Genomic DNA, 18297 nt, shown 5'->3' on the forward strand with positions numbered 1-18297 from the left:
TGCCCACAAAATGAGGTGAAAACTGAGCTCCCTAACCTCCTGCTAAGTGTATGACCATGTTAGAGACACATATTTCCTTCAGATTAGACAGACACACAAAGAATACAAAAACAAATCAAAACAAATTTGATAAACTCCCATATCTATTGGTGAAATACCGGTGTGCAATCACAGCAGCAAGATTTGTGACCTGTTGCCACAAGAAAAGGGCAACCAGTGAAGAACAAACACCATTGTAAATATAATATTTATGTTGATTTATTTTACTTTTTGTACTTTAACTATTTGCACATCGTTATAACACTGTACACAGTCATAATATGACATTTGAAATGTCTCTATTGCTTTGGAACTTTTGTGAGTGTAATGTTTACTGTTAATTTTATATTGTTTATTTAACTTTTGTTTCTTATCTATTTCACTTGCTTTGGCAATGCAAACATATGTTTCCCATGGCAATAAAGCCCATTGAATTGAATTGAGAGAGAGAGAGAGAGAGACAGAGAGAGAGAGAGAGAGAGAGACAGAGAGAACGTGACACAGTGTATGGGGGAAATTACCTTATCCACCACCAATGTTTTACAGTATTGTAAAGGTACTGTATGAGAGAGATATTATTTCTACAAATATCTACAAATGCTGCGATTATGTTTGTGCGTTTCTTTGTGTGTCATGTTGCTCTAACATTGATCACACACTGAGCATCTCGTTGCTTCTTTCCGGTCTGACTATAATGTACTCAGCTTTGTTCTCTCAAGAGGAAATCACTCTGTTACTGGCTCTCATTGATTGTCCTAGGGAGCTAGCTAACAGAGCAGCATTAGCCTCCTAGCGTGGTCTATCCCTGATCCAGAAAAAGAAAGAGGATGTGACAGCGATTTCACAGAAACAATGGAAAGTTATATTTTTGTTTACTATGCAATTTATTCCCTATTATTGACAATTACAATGTTTGAAAAAGTCAGGATCGTTGGCAGAGGTCTTGGGGAGCCTTCCACTTCTAGGTTTGTGTAAACTTCTGACTTCCTTCCTGGTAAGGCCTTGCTGTGGTCTCCTGGTGGCGAGTGGCTGTAGTCCGGACGGCCGCTGTCTTCTGTTCTGTTGGTGCTGAACTTCAGAATTCCTATTCAGTCGCTGTCCACTTCAATGGTGCTGAATCTCTGACTACCGCTATTACAGCTTTTTTTTTTTTTTTTACCTCAGCTGTCTACAGTAAACAGTTTGAATATTTGATAACAACAATGAACTATGAGGTTACAGTATATTACTGTATAATAAACTCCATATTATGAGTTATTTTTCTTAAAACCTCAACTGTTTTCTTGCAGTTCGGCAGATGAGCAGTTTCGCTGGAACACCCAAGGTAGGCTAAACGTCAAATACTTTACTTTTTATAAGCCGTTTTTATTGATAATCACTGTATTATATTTTATTATTCATATTTCCTAAGAATACAACCAGATATCACAGACATGGACATCATCACATTTGTGTGACATTGAAAATACACACCCTTTATGGAGGTTGTGTCACGACTGTGACCCAGACTAACCTGTTTCCTGTTTCCTGTCCAGCTGATGGCCAGAAGGACATAGAGGATGAGCTGACCACAGGACTGGAGCTGGTCGACTCCTGCATCAGATCCCTGCAGGAGTCTGGAATACTGGACCCTCATCAATACAACACAGGAGAACGTGAGGACAACTCTTATTTTAATATGACAGGGTGTGTTTGTGTGCATGCGTGTGTGTGTGTAACGGTCCCACTCTTTCTCCAGTCTCTTCCTAAATCTTGATCTGTTTCCTCTGGTGCAACTTCCCGCTAAGAGCTCATTTAGGGACACGGAAGAAATGACACAATCAAATGTGTAAGACATTTCCATCTCTCTGTCGTCAATGCTACCTCAAAGAGGTTTAGCCATCAGTTGTATTTACTGAAAGCCCATTTCAGAAACTATATTTTACAAAAGAAACCCAAACTGTTTAGGCTTACTGATGTACACACAGACCTTTCCTTCTGATAGAAGGAGAGTGGATTATAAATGTAGTGTATCTCTCCTAATAGTCCTCAAAATGACAGTCATTCCACTGAGAGTCGAGGGGACTATTTAGTTGGAAAGAACAGAACACCCTTGGTTTGGATTTTCCTCTGTCAGTTCAGAAGCAGACAACATTATATTACACAAAAAGCCCATATACAAAACAGCATATACAGGCTTGTGTGTGTGTGTGTGTGTGTTTGTGTGTGTGTGCGTGTGTGTGTGTGTGTGTATGTGTGTGTGTGCGTGCGTGTGTGTGTGTGACATTCCCCCTCTCGCTGTGAAGCACAAAGTAGCGTTTGTTTAATAATTCATAGGAACGTAGAGTAGGAGAGGAGATGGGTGGAGGAGACGAGAGGAGGTTGCTGTGAAACTCTACTGCAGATAGTTTTAATCCCAGACTACACAGAGACAGATTAAGGATAGAACAGCCCTCTCTCTCATTTTAGCCGAAAACATATTGATGTGTTTGTTGGCATCATAAGGGAGTTCAGGGGGTGAAGGGCTGTTTGGATTCCCAGGCTTACAGCAAAACGAGAGAACATGGAGGGTTTAACTTGTGTAGAGAGGTAGTGCTTCTAAAAAGATGACACTTAAACCAAAACACAGAGAACCAAGTGTACACTCTTAAGCTGTATTCAAATACCCATACAAACATAACATTAGGTAGCTAACACATACCGGTACATACAAGCAACTGCTGTAATGATATGCTATGCGGTTCGTAAGGCTCGCATACCTAACAAATTGTCAGGCAACACAACGTGTTGTAACTTATTTGAAAAGTCATAAATGTTATATTCCATTGCTCAACATTTTCTCAACATTTGTCATAATTTGTTAAACGAATGAATATTTACTTTTTGTACTTACATTTGTTTTCCGCTCGTCTGACTTTTTCTTCAAATCTGAAATTGTTGTGAAGCCACGCCCATTTTCTGAAGATTTGCATTATGGGCCCGAAAAGCACGGAAATACTTAGAATTTTGACGTATATAGTACGAAATCATTTGGAACATTTGGCATACTATCTATATCCATACTATGACCAATAAGCATACTACATACTCAATTTACGTCATAAATAGTAGTCAGTGCGGTTAGTATGAGTATTCGAACACAGCTTTAGAAAAAAGGGTTCTTCGGATGTCCCCATAGGACAGGGATGGGCAACTGCCGGCCCGCAGGCCGCGCCCCTTTTGAAGGCCCTTGGATCAATGTATTTTTTTGTACTCAGTTGAGGTCTTACTGTTGCAATTTAGAATAGTAGAATAACATGCGATTTCTAAATTTGTTTGTGCATCAGCAGTTTTTCTCTTGTTATGCCAGTCACTGATAGTCATTCAATTAGCCCCCGTCAGCTAACGTTTATAGATTGGTAAATTAGTCTAGCGGCCAGCTATCTAAACTTGTTATCATGGTTGAATTACCGGCCGTGTAATTTTGTTAGTCAGTCTGACACAGATATCATATTAAAATGCAAACATTTATCTCCACCCTATGGAAAAATGTGTAGAATTGCATGAAATGACCTCTAAAACAAAAATAAAATGGCTCTACACTGTCAAGAGGGGGGCTGCTAAAAAGAAAATCTTGCAATGTGGTGGTGGGGGGGGGTCTGCACATGTGGGTACGCAGACCTGCGTGCAACTGCGATCCCTCATGATGAGTTCAGAAATTCTGTGGCCCCCACCCCCATCAAAGATGCCCATCCCTGCCATAGGAGAACCCTTTTCGGCTCCAGGTTAAAGCCTTTTCGGCTCCAGGTTAAAGCCTTTTCGGCTCCAGGTTAAAGCCTTTTCGGCTCCAGGTTAAAACCTTTTTGGTTCCAGGTGAAACCCTATTGGATTTCATGTAGAACACTATATGTTAAAGGTTCCACATGGAACCCAAAAGGGTTCTACCTCGAACCAAAAGGGTTCTACCTCGAACCAAATAAGGGTTTTCAAAGGGTTTTCCTATGGGGACAGCCGAAGAACCGTTTTAGGTTCTAGTTGCCCCCCCCCCGTTTTTTTTGTTGAATATAGTCCTACATTTTTAGTTACAGAGGTGGTAGAGATGGTGGCTAAAGGCTGTCATTTCCTGTTGAAGGTTATGTAGAGAAATGTAAAAAGCCTAAAAAGCCTAAGAGCATTTCTGGTGAGTTACACACAACTTTCAACTAAATGTCAGACAACGACAGAGTGGCTCAGATGAAAACTGTGTTTGTGGTATGGTGTGTGTGTGTGTGTGTGTTTGTGGTATGGTGTGTGTGTGTGCTCTGCTGACATAGAACATCAAAGGGAGCGAGAGGGACAATATGAGAGAGAGAGCGGGAGAGAGGGGGGAGAGAGTATTTTCTCTCCAATAGGGAGTAGGAAAAGCCTGTGATTGATATATTTAAGCACAGTGAGATATAGCACACGTCATGGACCTAACTACCGTTAAGTAAGCCCAGACCAACTCCGCCCCTTATCCCTGTGTGTGCACGTGTGCACCTATGTGTGTGTGTGTGACAGAGGACAACAGTATTGTTCTCCTCGCTCTGGAGAATGTATGCCTCTTCACCCAGCAGTGCTCCTCTCAAATGGAGTGTGGGTGTGTGTGTTCCCTCTAGTCCCTGTAGAGTGTTCCTCTCTAAGGGAATGTGTTGTGTTGACCCAGAATGCTTAGCGTTCTGATGCTGATGGAGACTGATAGTGTAAAAATGGTTAGGTCCAGTGTGTGTGTGTGTGTTTAAACATGCCACAGTTGAGAGTGACATCACTCCACACAGCCCAGATCACAAATTAAACAATTCTAGGCTGAGAGATGCCAACGCATAAATGACAGAAGGAAAGAGAGAACGTGAGAGAGATAGAGCTGTGATTAAAGAGAGAAATGCATGCTCGCTTACTCTCCTCACACCAATTTCTCACCCATCCCCCTCTTCTCCTCTCTCCCCCTCTTCTCCGCTCCCCTCTTCCGCTCTGCTCCTCTCTCCTTCTCTTCTCCTTTCCTCTCACCCGTCCCCCTCTTCTCCTATCTCAACCATCCCCCCTTCTCCTCTCCCCTCCTCCGCTCCTCTCCCCTCCTCTGCTCCTCTCCCCTCCTCTGCTCCTCTCCTCTCTCCTCTTCCGATCCTCTCCTTTCTCCTTCTTTGCGCTCCTCTACTCCTCTCCTCTCTCCTTCTCCACTCCTCTCCTCTCTTCTTCTCTGCTCCTCTCCTCTCTCCTTCTCTGCTCCTCTCCTCTCTCTTTCTCCGCTCCTCTCCTCTCTCCTTCTACTTCTCCACTCCTCTCCTCTCTTCTTCTCTTCTCCTCTCCTCTCTTCTTCTCTGCTCCTCTCCTCTCTCCTTCTCTGCTCCTCTCCTCTCTCTTTCTCTGCTCCTCTCTTCTTCTCTGCTCCTCTCCTCTCTCCTTCTTTGCTCCTCTCCTATTTCCTTCTCTGCTCCTCTCATCTATCCCCTCCTCCTCTCTCCTTCTCTGCTCCTCTCATCTCTCCTCCTCTCCTCTGAGGTCACCTTCTCTTTTCCTCCTTTCTACCTCCGATACTCTGCCTTCCACTTTTTCCTACTTTACCCTTATTTCCCTATTTCCCTCATCTTCTCTTCTCCCTCTCCTCCTCCCCTGTAACCCCTTATCCAACCCCTCCTCCCTCTCCTCCTCCCCTGTAACACCTTATCCAACCCCTGCTCCCTCTCCTCCTCCCCTGTAACCCCTTATCCAACCCCTCCTCCCTCTCCTCCTCCCCGTAACCCCTTATCCAACCCCTCCTCCCTCTCCTCCTCCCCTGTAACCCCTTATCCAACCCCTCCTCCCTTTCCTCCTCGCCTGTAACCCCTTATCCAACCCCTCCTCCCTCTCCCTCTCCCCCTCCCCTGTAACCCCTTATCCAACCCCTCCTCCCTCTCCCCCTCCCCTGTAACCCCTTATCCAACCCCTCCTCCCTCTCCTCCTCGCCTGTAACCCCTTATCCAACCCCTCCTCCCTCTCCCCCTCCCCTGTAACCCCTTATCCAACCCCTCCTCCCTCTCCTCCTCCCCTGTAACACCTTATCCAACCACTCCTCCCTCTCCCCCTCTCCTCCTTCCATGTAAACCCTTATCTACCCCCTCCTCCCTCTCCTCCTCCCCTGTAAATCCTTATCTACCCCCTCCTCCCTCTCCTCCTCCCTTGTAAACCCTTATCTACCCCATCCTCCCTCTCCTCCTCCCCTATAACCCCTTATCCATCCCTCTTCCCTCTCCTCCTCCCCTATAACCCCTTAACCACCCCATCCTCCCTCTCCTCCTCTCCCTCTCCTGATAAATGATGTATGCTTTTTCTAAATCACTGAGGGCTGAAACGCTGCACTGCCTGTTCTAAATAGCTGCATCTCTCTCCTTCCCTCCCTCTCTCTCTCTCTGTCTCTCCAGCTCTTCTTTCCCAGTGTTCTTTGCAGCTCAACTCCACCCCAGAGGCTTCGCTCCAGTACTCCGCCAGCTACCATAGCAACCAGACCCTCGCCCTTAGCGACAGTGCTGCAGCGGCAACTCCACAGCGCAGTGGACAGGTCGGAGGGGCCGTGCACAGCTACAACCAGGTAGGTCACCATGACGATGATGATGAGGAGAAAGATGAGGATATGATACTGATGATGAGGATAATACTAATGTTTAGCAACTCACAATCTCTTCTTGTAAAGCAGTTGTCGCATTCAAGACAAAGTTACTCTCATATGTTACTGCGATATTTGTTTATATTTTTTTTAGCCGAACACTACTGTCCTGAGCAGTTTTTATTCTGTACCCAGGGATGGAGGAAGAAAGCCAGGCAGGGAGTTCTCTGCCCAGCTCTCCTCTTGACTGGGCAATGTGGCTGTTCTGCACACTATCTACTGCTTTCACCTTTTCTAATGCTCCTTAGCTTAACCTTATGAAGGGTAAAGTCACGTTCTACAAGTCAAAAGTCTTCAGTTAGCTGCTGGCTCGGAATAAGCTAACGGAGTCGGCTCTAACTTTCTCTCCTCTTTCCCATTCCCCTTTATCTCTCTCTCTCTATGTGTCATGCACACCATCGTGTGTGGGCTATCCTGCTGCTCTACACAGGTCATAGTAGCCTGGGGAGGTGTGTGTGGCTAGTAGAGGTTAGAGGAAAGAGACAGATACATTTAGCATGGTTTATTTGATCTAGGTGGAAGGGAGAGGGGTGCAGTGAAGGTGGACTGTTTAATTGCATGGGGAGATACCAGTTTGGTTTGTTATTTCTCTAATAATTTGTTAAAGGAGGTGAATGGGTGTTAATCTCCTCACACTGATCAAGAGGATTGCAATTATCCTCTAGCCTGCAGGAGACATGTATTCCCTATGTTCATTTTTTCACAAGCTAGCTGACAGTACAAAACGCAAACACACACACACACACACACACACACACAACACATTCACACACAAACACACACAGGTGCTCATCTACTTAGACATACACACAACAACACCTGCTATTTGTTACCAACTGCAAAGCTTTATGAAAAGATACAGCATGCATTGAGAGGGCAAATGTTTTATTTTGCTGTCTGTATGGTTATGAATAATACATAGGGATACATTTTGAAATAATAGCTAATTACTAGAGGAAAGGAAATGCAAATGTATGTTTTTCAGTGTACCAGTATCAGTACACACACACACACACACACACACACACACACACACACACACACACACACACACACACACACACACACACACACACACACACACACACACACACACACACACACACACACACACACACACACACACACACACACACAAACAAGAGACTGACAAGAGAGAGGAAGAGGAGCATTGCCTGTCTTTCTTGTCTTATTTCTTCCTGCTTCAATTGTGCCAAAATAAGGGCTCCTGTCCACTTTTACTGTCCTCCCCATCACCCAGTCCTCCCCATCACCCATTCCCCCCATCCCTGCCCTGTCCTCCCTCTGTCTCTCTCTCTGTCTGGTTGTGTTCCAGTGATGTTTTGCCCTGTCTGTCAGGTTGATTGGGGAGATGTTCTGAGTAGCACTGGCTGTATAGTCTACTCCAGACCAGGACAGACTGATTATATAAGGCTACTGCATCACATACAGTAGAGCCTCTTATACACTACTACTAGCTAGGTATTTATATTACAATGGTACTTCTGCTTCAACAATGCATTGGGATCTAGCACCTATAACACACACTGTGAATCTCTTAAGAAGAGTGGAGCGTAGTGCCTATCTATTTATCTTTCATTTTGTGTGTGCGTGTGTGTGTGTGTGTGCGTGTGTGTGTGCATTTGTTTATGTAAGCCACTGTCTCAGATAGCCGTTTTCCTGCAGTGTATTTATACCACTATGGGCCTCCGGATGAATATTTAACGTATGGAGATGTGTCACCTGGTACAGAGGGATCAGGCTATATCTGCACACCGACATTACAGCAGAGTCTCCCTCAATGCTGAAACCCCAAGACAACCACAGGATTGTGCTGCGTCCCAAATGGCACCCTATTCCCTATATAGTGCATTACTTTTGATCAGAGCACTAGGACAAAAATAGTTCACTAAATAGGGAATGGGATGCCATTTGGGACTCAGGGTGTTTGGTTTAAGACTTTAGTCTAGTGAACTAATGACTGCAGGTTTTAAACAGCATAATCCATTCCATGTTTGATGAATCAGTTATTCTGGCCTTCTGTTAAGGCCAGGCACCACACCCTAATAGGGTAAATGTTTCCCCTTTATCATATCACAATCAGCTTTTACCAGTTGAATGTGGACACAAAAATAATACTTTTTTAAAAATAAAAATGTTTATGAAATATTGTATTAATATGATAAATAGGTGATACAGTTGAAGTCGTAAGTTTACATAAGCTTAGGTTGGAGTCATTAAAACTTGTTTTTCAACCACTCCACAAATGTCTTGTTAACAAAATATTGTTTTGGCAAGTCGGTTAGGACATCTACTTTGTGCATGACACAAGTAATTTTTCCAACAATTGTTTACAGACAGATTATTTCACTTATAGTTCACTGTATCACAATTCCAGTGGGTCAGAAGTTTACATACACTAAGTTGACTGTGCCTTTAAACAGCTTGGAAAATTCCAGAAAATGATGTAATGGCTTTAGAAGCTTCTGATAGGCTAATTGACATAATTTGAGTCAATTGGAGGTGTACCTGTGGATGTATTTCAATACTTACCTTCAAACTCACTGCCTCTTTGCTTGAAATCATGGGAAAATCAAAAGAAATCAGCCAAGACCTCAGAAAAAATATTGTAAACCTCCACAAGTCTGGTTCATCCTTGGGAGCAATTTCCAAACGCCTGAAGGTACCATGTTCATCTGTACAAACAATAGTACGCAAGTAGAAATACCATGGGACCACGCAGCCGTCATATCGCTCAGGAAGGAGACGCGTTCTGTCTCCTAGAGATTAACGTACTTTGGTGCAAAAAGTGCAAATCAATCCCAGAACAACAGCAAAGGACCTTGTGAAGATGCTGGAGGAAACAGGTACAAAAGTATCTATATCCACAGTAAAACGAGTCATATATCGACATAACCTGAAAGGCCGCTCAGCAAGGAAGTTGCCACTGCTCCAAAACCGCCATAAAAAAGCCAGACAACGGTTTGCAACTGCACATGAGGACAAAGATCATACTTTTTGGAGAAATGTCCTCTGGTCTGATGAAACAAAAATAGAACTGTTTGGCCATAATGACCATCGTTATGTTTGGAGGAAAAAGGGGGAGGCTTGCAAGTCGAAGAACACCATTCCAACCGTGAAGCATGGGGGTGGCAGCATCATGTTGTGGGTGTGCTTTGCTGCAGGAGGGACTGGTGCACTTCACAAAATAGATGGCATCATGAGGCAGGAAAATTATGTGGATATATTGAAGCAACATCTTAAGACATCAGTCAGGAAGTTAAAGCTTGGTCGCAAATGCATCTTCCAAATGGACAATGACCCCAAGCATACTTCCAAAGTTGTGGCAAAATGGCTTAAGGACAGCAAAGTCAAGGTAGTGGAGTGGCCATCACAAAGCCCTGACCTCAATCCTATAGAAAATGTGTGGGCAGAACTGAAAAAGCGTGTGCGAGCAAGGAGGCCTACAAACCTGACTCAGTTACACCAGCTCAGTCAGGAGGAATGGGCCAAAATTCACCCAACATTGTGGGAAGCTTGTGGAAGGCTATCCAAAACGTTTGACCCAAGTTAAACAATTTAAAGGCAATGCTACCAAATACTAAATGAGTGTATGTAAACTTATGACCCACTGGGAATGTGATGAAAGAAATAAAAGCTGAAATAAATCATTCTCTCTACTATTATTCTGACATTTCATATTCTTAAAATTAAGTGGTGATCCTAACTGACCTAAGACAGGGAATATTTACGAGGATTAAATGTCAGGAATTGTGAAAAACTGAGTTTAAATGTAATTGGCTAAGGTGTATTTAAACTTCCGACTTCATCTGAATCTCATTAAATATCTGCATATTTGCATAGTAGGCAAATTCATTTTTCTGGACACTGGATGAAGTCAAAGTTAGAACCAGATTTATACATAGCAGATTGTGAATTAATACTTTTTTACATCTTTCTATCTGTAAAATACTAAAGAAAGGTACAAACATTTAATTTCAAAAGAAAATGTCATAAAGAATAGTGATGTGTGTCACGTTCGTCGAAATGTGGAAGAGAGGAGGACCAAGGCGCAGCGGGATAAGAATACATTCTTCTATTTATTTAACGAAACGAAGAACACTTAAACAAACTATACAAAACAACAAACGAACATGAAGCTATATATTAAACAAGTGCAGACACAGGCAACTTACATATAGACAATAACCCACGAAATCCCTAAAGAATATGGCTGCCTAAATATGGTTCCCAATCAGAGACAATGATAAACAGCTGCCTCTAATTGAGAACCAATCTAGGCAACCATAGGCATACAAACACCTAGACTAAAAAACACCCCATAAACATACAAAACCCCTAGACAAGACAAAACACATAAATCCCCCATGTCACACCCTGACCTAACCAAAATAATAAAGAAAACAAAGATAACTAAGGCCAGGGCGTGACAGTGTGACACCATATTGAGTCTGGAGAATACCTCTAAGGATTACCACACAACATTTGGTGAATGCAGATGCTTCTGAAGCTGAGAGAAATTAGTTGGCGTGTGGGATGAGTCTGAACTTCGGAAAAAGTCAATTAAAGACAAGTACACTGAATTAAGACTACCAAACACCTATTTAGACCCAGTCACCATCTCTTCAAAGTAAGTTACTACATATAGTCCAATTTGTAAAATTTTCTATGAAATTGGCTTTTACATGTGTTTCAATACATTGAGATTTGAAATAATGGATGTATGTCCATTTAAAAGTGGTTACAATTCATGACATTTTTATGACGGTATGATAAACTAACGGAAATATACATTTTCATCAACTTTTTGACATTTTTATTTAGACTTTTTGAAAATACGAATTATTAATGGACCAAAATACGCCCAAATCTCAAAATGGATAAGTAGATGCAAAAATGTCATTCTAAAAGAGTCACTGTAATCAGTAAAACACGCTTTGGCTTATTAGGGAGGGAAAATACAGCCTGGAGCCAGGAGCCGCCTGAGGAAGGTGTGTGTGTGTGTGTGTGTGTGTGTGTGTGTGTGTGTGTGTGTGTGTGTGTGTGTGTGTGTGTGTGTGTGTGTGTGTGTGTGTGTGTGTGTGTGTGTGTGTGTGTGTGTGTGTGTGTGTGTGTGTGTGTGTGTGCACAGTTAAACGAGGGCCTACTGCAAGCGAGCCTCAGCGTGTGTGTGTGTGTGTGTGTGGTTCACCTTTAGAGACATATTCATGGTGACTGTCATTAGCATAAGGGGAAGGAGCTCAGAGGAGTAGAAACATATGCTGTGCTGCTGTCTCTGAGGATCTAGAGGAATACATTAGATAACTCTGTCTGTTGTGTTGGGATAGGATCACTGTGACTTGGTGAAAAATGCATGATGTGATAGTGGATTCCAACTTGACCGGATATCATCTGTGGCAGTGTTATAGGTTCTAACTTTTAGAAATGTCTATCTTAAGAAGATGTAGAGAGAAATTATGTGGTGATAAGGTAGAATAGTAATTTCCTGTCTTTTACAACCCCCCCTTCTCCCTCTCTCTCTCTCTCTCTCTCTCTCTCTCTCTCTCTCTCTCTCTCTCTCTCTCTCTCTCTCTCTCTCTCTCTCTCTCTCTCTCTCTGTCTGTCTGTCTCCCTCTGTCTCTTTACTCCCCCCTCTCTCTCTTCTTTCTCCTCACTCCTCTATCACTCTCTTTAATCTCTCTCTCTTTACGCTCTCTCTTTCTCCCTCCAGGTGACATCTAGTCGTGCAGCCCAGCAGCAGCAGGCAGGGGGAGGGGGAGGTAGTGGAGGAGACTCCTTCTCTCAGAGCCATGGCAGTGCCTTTCATCTGCCTGATGCACAGCTTCCCACAATCGGTATACTGTATTTCTGCATTATATACATACAATACCAGTACACATCTACATTATATACAGTGGGGAGAACAAGTATTTGATACACTGCCGATTTTGCAGGTTTTCCTACTTACAAAGCATTTAGAGGTCTGTAATTTTTATCATAGGTACACTTCAACTGTGAGAGACGGAATCTAAAACAAAAATCCAGAAAATCACATTGTATGATTTTTAAGTAATTAATTTGCATTTTATTGCATGACATAAGTATTTGATACATCAGAAAAGCAGAACTTAATATTTGGTACAGAAACCTTTGTTTGCAATTACAGAGACCATACGTTTCCTGTAGTTCTTGACCAGGTTAGCACACACTGCAGCAGGGATTTTGGCCCACTCCTCCATACAGACCTTCTCCAGATCCTTCAGGTTTCGGGGCTGTTGCTGGGCAATACAGACTTTCAGCTCCCTCCAAAGATTTTCTATTGGGTTCAGGTCTTGAGACTGGCTAGGCCACTCCAGGACCTTGAGATGCTTCTTACGGAGCCACTCCTTAGTTGCCCTGGCTGTGTGTTTCGGGTCATTGTCATGCTGGAAGACCCAGCCACGACCCATCTTCAATGCTCTTACTGAGGGAAGGAGGTTGTTGGCCAAGATCTCGCGATACATGGCCCCATCCATCCTCCACTCAATACGGTGCAGTCGTCCTGTCCCCTTTGCAGAAAAGCATCCCCAAAGAATGATGTTTCCACCTCCATGCTTCACGGTTGGGATGGTGTTCTTGGGGTTGTACTCATCCTTCTTCTTCCTCCAAACACGGAGTTTAGACCAAAACGCTCTATTTTTGTTGGTCATTGGCAAACTTCAGACGGGCCTAGACATGCGCTGGCTTGAGCAGGGGGACCTTGCGTGCGCTGCAGGATTTTAATCCATGACGGCGTAGTGTGTTACTAATGGTTTTCTTTGAGACTGTGGTCCCAGCTCTCTTCAGGTCATTGACCAGGTCCTGCCGTGTAGTTCTGGGCTGATCCCTCACCTTCCTCATGATCATTGATGCCCCACGAGGTGAGATCTTGCATAGAGCCCCAGACCGAGGGTGATTGACCGTCATCTTGAACTTCTTCCATTTTCTAATAATTGCGCCAACAGTTGTTGCCTTCTCACCAAGCTGCTTGCCTATTGTCCTGTAGCCCATCCCAGCCTTGTGCAGGTCTACAATTTTATCCCTGATGTTCTTACACAGCTCTCTGGTCTTGGCCATTGTGGAGAGGTTGGAGTCTGTTTGATTGAGTGTGTGGACAGGTGTCTTTTATACAGGTAACGAGTTCAAACAGGTGCAGTTAATACAGGTAATGAGTGGAGAACAGGAGGGCTTCTTAAAGAAAAACTAACAGGTCTGTGATAGCCGGAATTCTTACTGGTTGGTAGGTGATCAAAATGCAAATTAATTACTTAAAAATCATACAATGTGATTTTCTGGATTTTTGTTTTAGATTCCGTGTCTCACAGTTGAAGTGTACCTATGATAAAAAAATTACAGACCTCTACATGCTTTGTAAGTAGGAAAACCTGCAAAATCGGCAGTGTATCAAATACTTGTTCTCCCCACTGTAAATACAATATACTGTATACATAACGTTGTATAGACAGAATTTAGAGAGAGAGATAATGTCCTTAAAGAGACCAGGAATCACACATGCCATCCAATCTTTTTAGCTTTTGTTAGAAATTATTGTTTTATTATACAGTACATACCATTATACATAAAGAGAAATGAGACAGAGATAATACCATTAAAGGTACACATGGCATCCAATCCTTTCAGTTTCGGTTAGAAATTGCCCTTAGGCACAGATCTAGCAACAGCTTAGGGAAAGTGCTAAACTGGTATTAGATCAGCATCTAGAGGACTAACGTTCTTCAACCTTGTTATAACCCCTGTTCCATCTGATCCCAGGTCACTACTACTCCAGTTCCACCCTGCCTGCCCAGCGTGTGAGTTCCCCTCTGACCGGAGGTGGAGGTGGAGGGTCTGGTTCTCCCAGCAAGCTGCAGCGCCTGGGCTCAGCCTCAGACACACCGGGCTACGCTACCACCCAGCGCCTACCTTCCTCCTCCTCATCCTCACCCAACAAACAGTCCCCAGCCAACCGACTCGCCAAGTCCTACAGGTAGGGCCATTTCATTGGTTGGTTTGGAAGAATAACGAGGTTAAACCTACAATTGAAAACATTTAAAATGATCACCATAACCAAACAAGTTGTTCTGCTTACAGCACCACTGGTGCCGTGACAACAACAGGGTCTCCGCTGAGGGTGGGCTCTCCACCCAACTCCATAGCAACAGTTGCCGGGGGAGGGGCTAGCGCTTCATCATCCCCACTACACCTGGTGTGTATTGAAACACAGATATTCAGTGCATGGTACTGCACATTATTCTTAAGCAACATTCTCTAGAATAAAGATAATCATGTCTGTTCTACACAATGTGTTTCTATGTGAATCCCTAGATGAGTTCGGGCATAGGGAGCTACGCTACTCTGTCTCCTAAAAGACTGGCTGCTCACCACGCCTCCGACCAGTACAAGATATCCCATGAGCTCTATGCTACCGCTACGCTACAGAGGCCTGGCAGTCTGGCAGGTAAGACGTACAAACATATGCGCACAACAACGCGCCTCTCAAAGTGAATCCCTCCATGTATGCAATGCAAACACTGAATATTTTTCCTCTGCTGTTATTTACTCTTCTGTATGGAGTTAAGTGAGTCCTTGGCCTAGAGTTGGTCTTTACCTTGTTATGTGGTCTGACTGTTGTCCTCGGTGTGAGTGAGTTGTTGACTGTTATCTTTGAGTTAGAGTTACTCAGTGGTAATAACTGTCTGTCAGGTTACTAACATCTTATCTCTTATTGATCCCAATAACAGACCCGTGGCTCTGCAGTAATGAGTGGTTGTGCTCTGCAGTGTGTGCGTGTGTGTGTGGGTATGTAGGTGTGTGTGTTGAATAAGCTGTGTGTTTGTTGAATGTCATCTGAAGGTTCAGTGCTTCTGAAGACTGCAATCAGCCTCTTATACAGCTGAGTCGTGATGCTTCAAGGGCTTTTTGTGTGGAGAGAGAATAGAACACAGGCCAGGGTTGTGCTCTATATTACACTTAGAGAGAGTTTTGGAGACATTACTGTATACAAATACTGAAAGATGTCCTTAGCTAGTGTCAGGTCCTTGAAAATTCCATCAATTCTAAAGATTAAATTAAATTGTTTTCTAAGAATTGTGAAGTGCTACTTCTTCCTTAGAAACAAGACAGGATGTTGAAGATCGTTGACAGTGTACATCTGAAACGCTGCTAGCTATAACATGAATGCAACACTGAATGTTTGGGCTGTGCTATGCTAGCTACTTGTTTAATAATAATAACGTATTTATTTATCTTTGACATTGAGCACAAACATCAAAGTGAAAACGTTAATGACTTTGTTATAGAATGAGTTAAATCCTCAAGAGTAACAGGCTAAAGCAATACTTAGTAGTGGTGTTGCATTGTGGTTTTATGATATTTACATAATACTTTTACATAATACTTTATAATAATATAGTCCATGTTTCCTTTTTAGCACACAAACAGGAGGTTCAGAGCTGAACACAGGCAGCAGGGGGCTTGGGCTGGTTTTGCATATTCCTTTTATTTTCTTTAATCATTATAACATTTTTCTGACTGTATCAAATTTCAAGTTTCATAGTGTCATGGGAGGCCAGCTCCCTCCCTCTCTCTCTCCATCCCTCCATCCTAACAGTTGAGCACTTTGATATGGGGAGCCTGAGCAGTGACTCAGTAAGTCTCCATGAGACATCAAAGAAGGGAGGGAAGAGAGCCGGAGAGGAGAGGAGGATGACAAGGATGAGACAGGCGACGGAGTGTGTCCATCATTCTAATTAGTGCTCCTCTCTTCTTGGTTCCCTCCATCCTTCTTTCCTTTCTGTCCATATTCAAACCCTCATTTTGGTAAACAACCATCAGTAGTGTTAAAGGGAGGCAGCTTCCTTCTCTTCATTATTACTACTCTAGATAAAATCACATGTTATTTGTCACGTGCTCAGAATACAACAGGTGTTGTACCTTACAGTGATACGCTTACTTACAACAGGCGTTTCACCTTACAGTGAAACGCTTACTTACAAGCCCTTAACCAACAACACAATAAAACAATAAAACAAGAATAACGAGGCTATATACAGTTGTACCGGTATCGAGTCAATGTGCAGGGTTACAGGTTAGCCGAGGTAATTTGTACATGCAGGTAGGGGTAAAGTGACTATGCAAGTAGCAGTAGTGTAAAAACAAAGGGGGTGGGGGGGGTGTAAATGTAAATAGTCTGGTGGTCATTTGATTAATTGTTCAGCAGTCTTATTGCTTGGGGGTAGAAACTGTTAATGAGCCTTTTGGACCTAGACTTGGTGCTCCGGTACCGCTTGCCGTGCGGTAGCAGAGAGAACAGTCTATGACTTGGGTGACTGGAGTCTTTGACATTTTTTGGGGCCTCTGACACCGTCTAGTATATAGGTCCTGGATGGCAGGAAGCTTGGCCCCAGTGATGTACTGGGCCGTACGCACTACCCTTAGTAGCGCCTTATGGTCAGATGCCGAGCAGTTGCCATACCAGGCGGTGATGCAACCGGTCAGGATGCTCTCGATAGTGCAGCTGTAGAACTTTTTGAGGGTCTGATAACCCATGCCAAATATTTTATTTTATTATTAGCTCTCTCTGTCTCTGTCTCTCTCTCTCTGTCTCTCTCGCTCTGTCTCTGTCTCTTGCTCTTTCACTCCCCTCTCCCCCTTCCTTCTTCCTCCCAGGGAGGCCCTGGCTTACATTTGTTATGCAGTGTAATGAACAAGCGCTCAGTGAGGAAAAGTCAGAGGTGTCTGTGTTCGGGAATCCGGCCAAAAAAGGGGGAAACGCGTGCATGCACACACACACACGCACACGCACACGCACACGCACACGCACACGCACACACACACACACACACACACACACACACACACACACACACACACACACACACACACACAAAGGACTGAGGAAAATGCATTTTGAATCTTATTATTTTATGGCTGATGCTAGACAATATGCTCTATAAAGATTACATAACAACTCTGTCCTCCCTACACAGTAGCATGGTAAAATACCGTCTACCACTGCAGATCAGCACAATATACAGTACCAGTCAAAAGTTTGGACACACCTACTCATTCGAGGGTTTTTCTTTATTTTTACTGTTTTCTACATTTTAGAATAATAGTGAAGACATCAAAACTGTGAAATAACACACATGGAATCATGTAGTAACCAAAAAAGTAGTTAAAAAAATCAAAATATATTGTATAATTTAGATTCTGCAAAGTAGCCACCCTTTGCCTTGATGACAGCTTTGCACACCCTTGGCATTCTCTCAACCAGCTTCAACTGGAATGGTTTTCCAACAGTCTTGAAGGAGTTCCCACATATGCTGAACACTTGTTGGCTGCTGTTCCTTCACTCTGCGGTCCGACTCATCCCAAACCATCTCAATTGGGTTGAGGTCGGGGGATTGTGGAGGCCAGGTCATCTGATGCAGCACTCCATCACTCTCCTTCTTGGTAAAATAGCCCTTACACAGCCTGGAGTTGTGTTGGGTCATTGTCCTGTTGGAAAACAAATCATAATCCCACTAAGCGCAAACCAGATGGGATGGCTTATCGCTGCAGAATGCTGTGGTAGCCATGCTGGTTAAGTGTGCCTTGAATTCTAAATAATTCACTGACGGTGT

General features: G+C 43.4%; 1 protein-coding gene across 1 annotated transcript in view; it reads left to right on the forward strand.

The window, feature by feature from the left end:
- LOC120027847 (catenin delta-2-like) overlaps positions 1-18297 on the forward strand; it is a 311487-nt gene that overhangs the window by 131086 nt on the left and 162104 nt on the right. Inside the window, exons 3-9 of the mRNA XM_038972919.1 lie at positions 1329-1363; positions 1575-1695; positions 6409-6580; positions 12387-12510; positions 14447-14660; positions 14765-14879; positions 14999-15131. Of these exons, the coding sequence (XP_038828847.1) occupies positions 1329-1363; positions 1575-1695; positions 6409-6580; positions 12387-12510; positions 14447-14660; positions 14765-14879; positions 14999-15131 (914 nt within the window). The remainder of the gene's footprint in view (positions 1-1328; positions 1364-1574; positions 1696-6408; positions 6581-12386; positions 12511-14446; positions 14661-14764; positions 14880-14998; positions 15132-18297) is intronic.

This window comes from Salvelinus namaycush, chromosome 33 (genome assembly GCF_016432855.1).
Source record: "Salvelinus namaycush isolate Seneca chromosome 33, SaNama_1.0, whole genome shotgun sequence".
Lineage (NCBI taxonomy): Eukaryota > Metazoa > Chordata > Actinopteri > Salmoniformes > Salmonidae > Salvelinus > Salvelinus namaycush.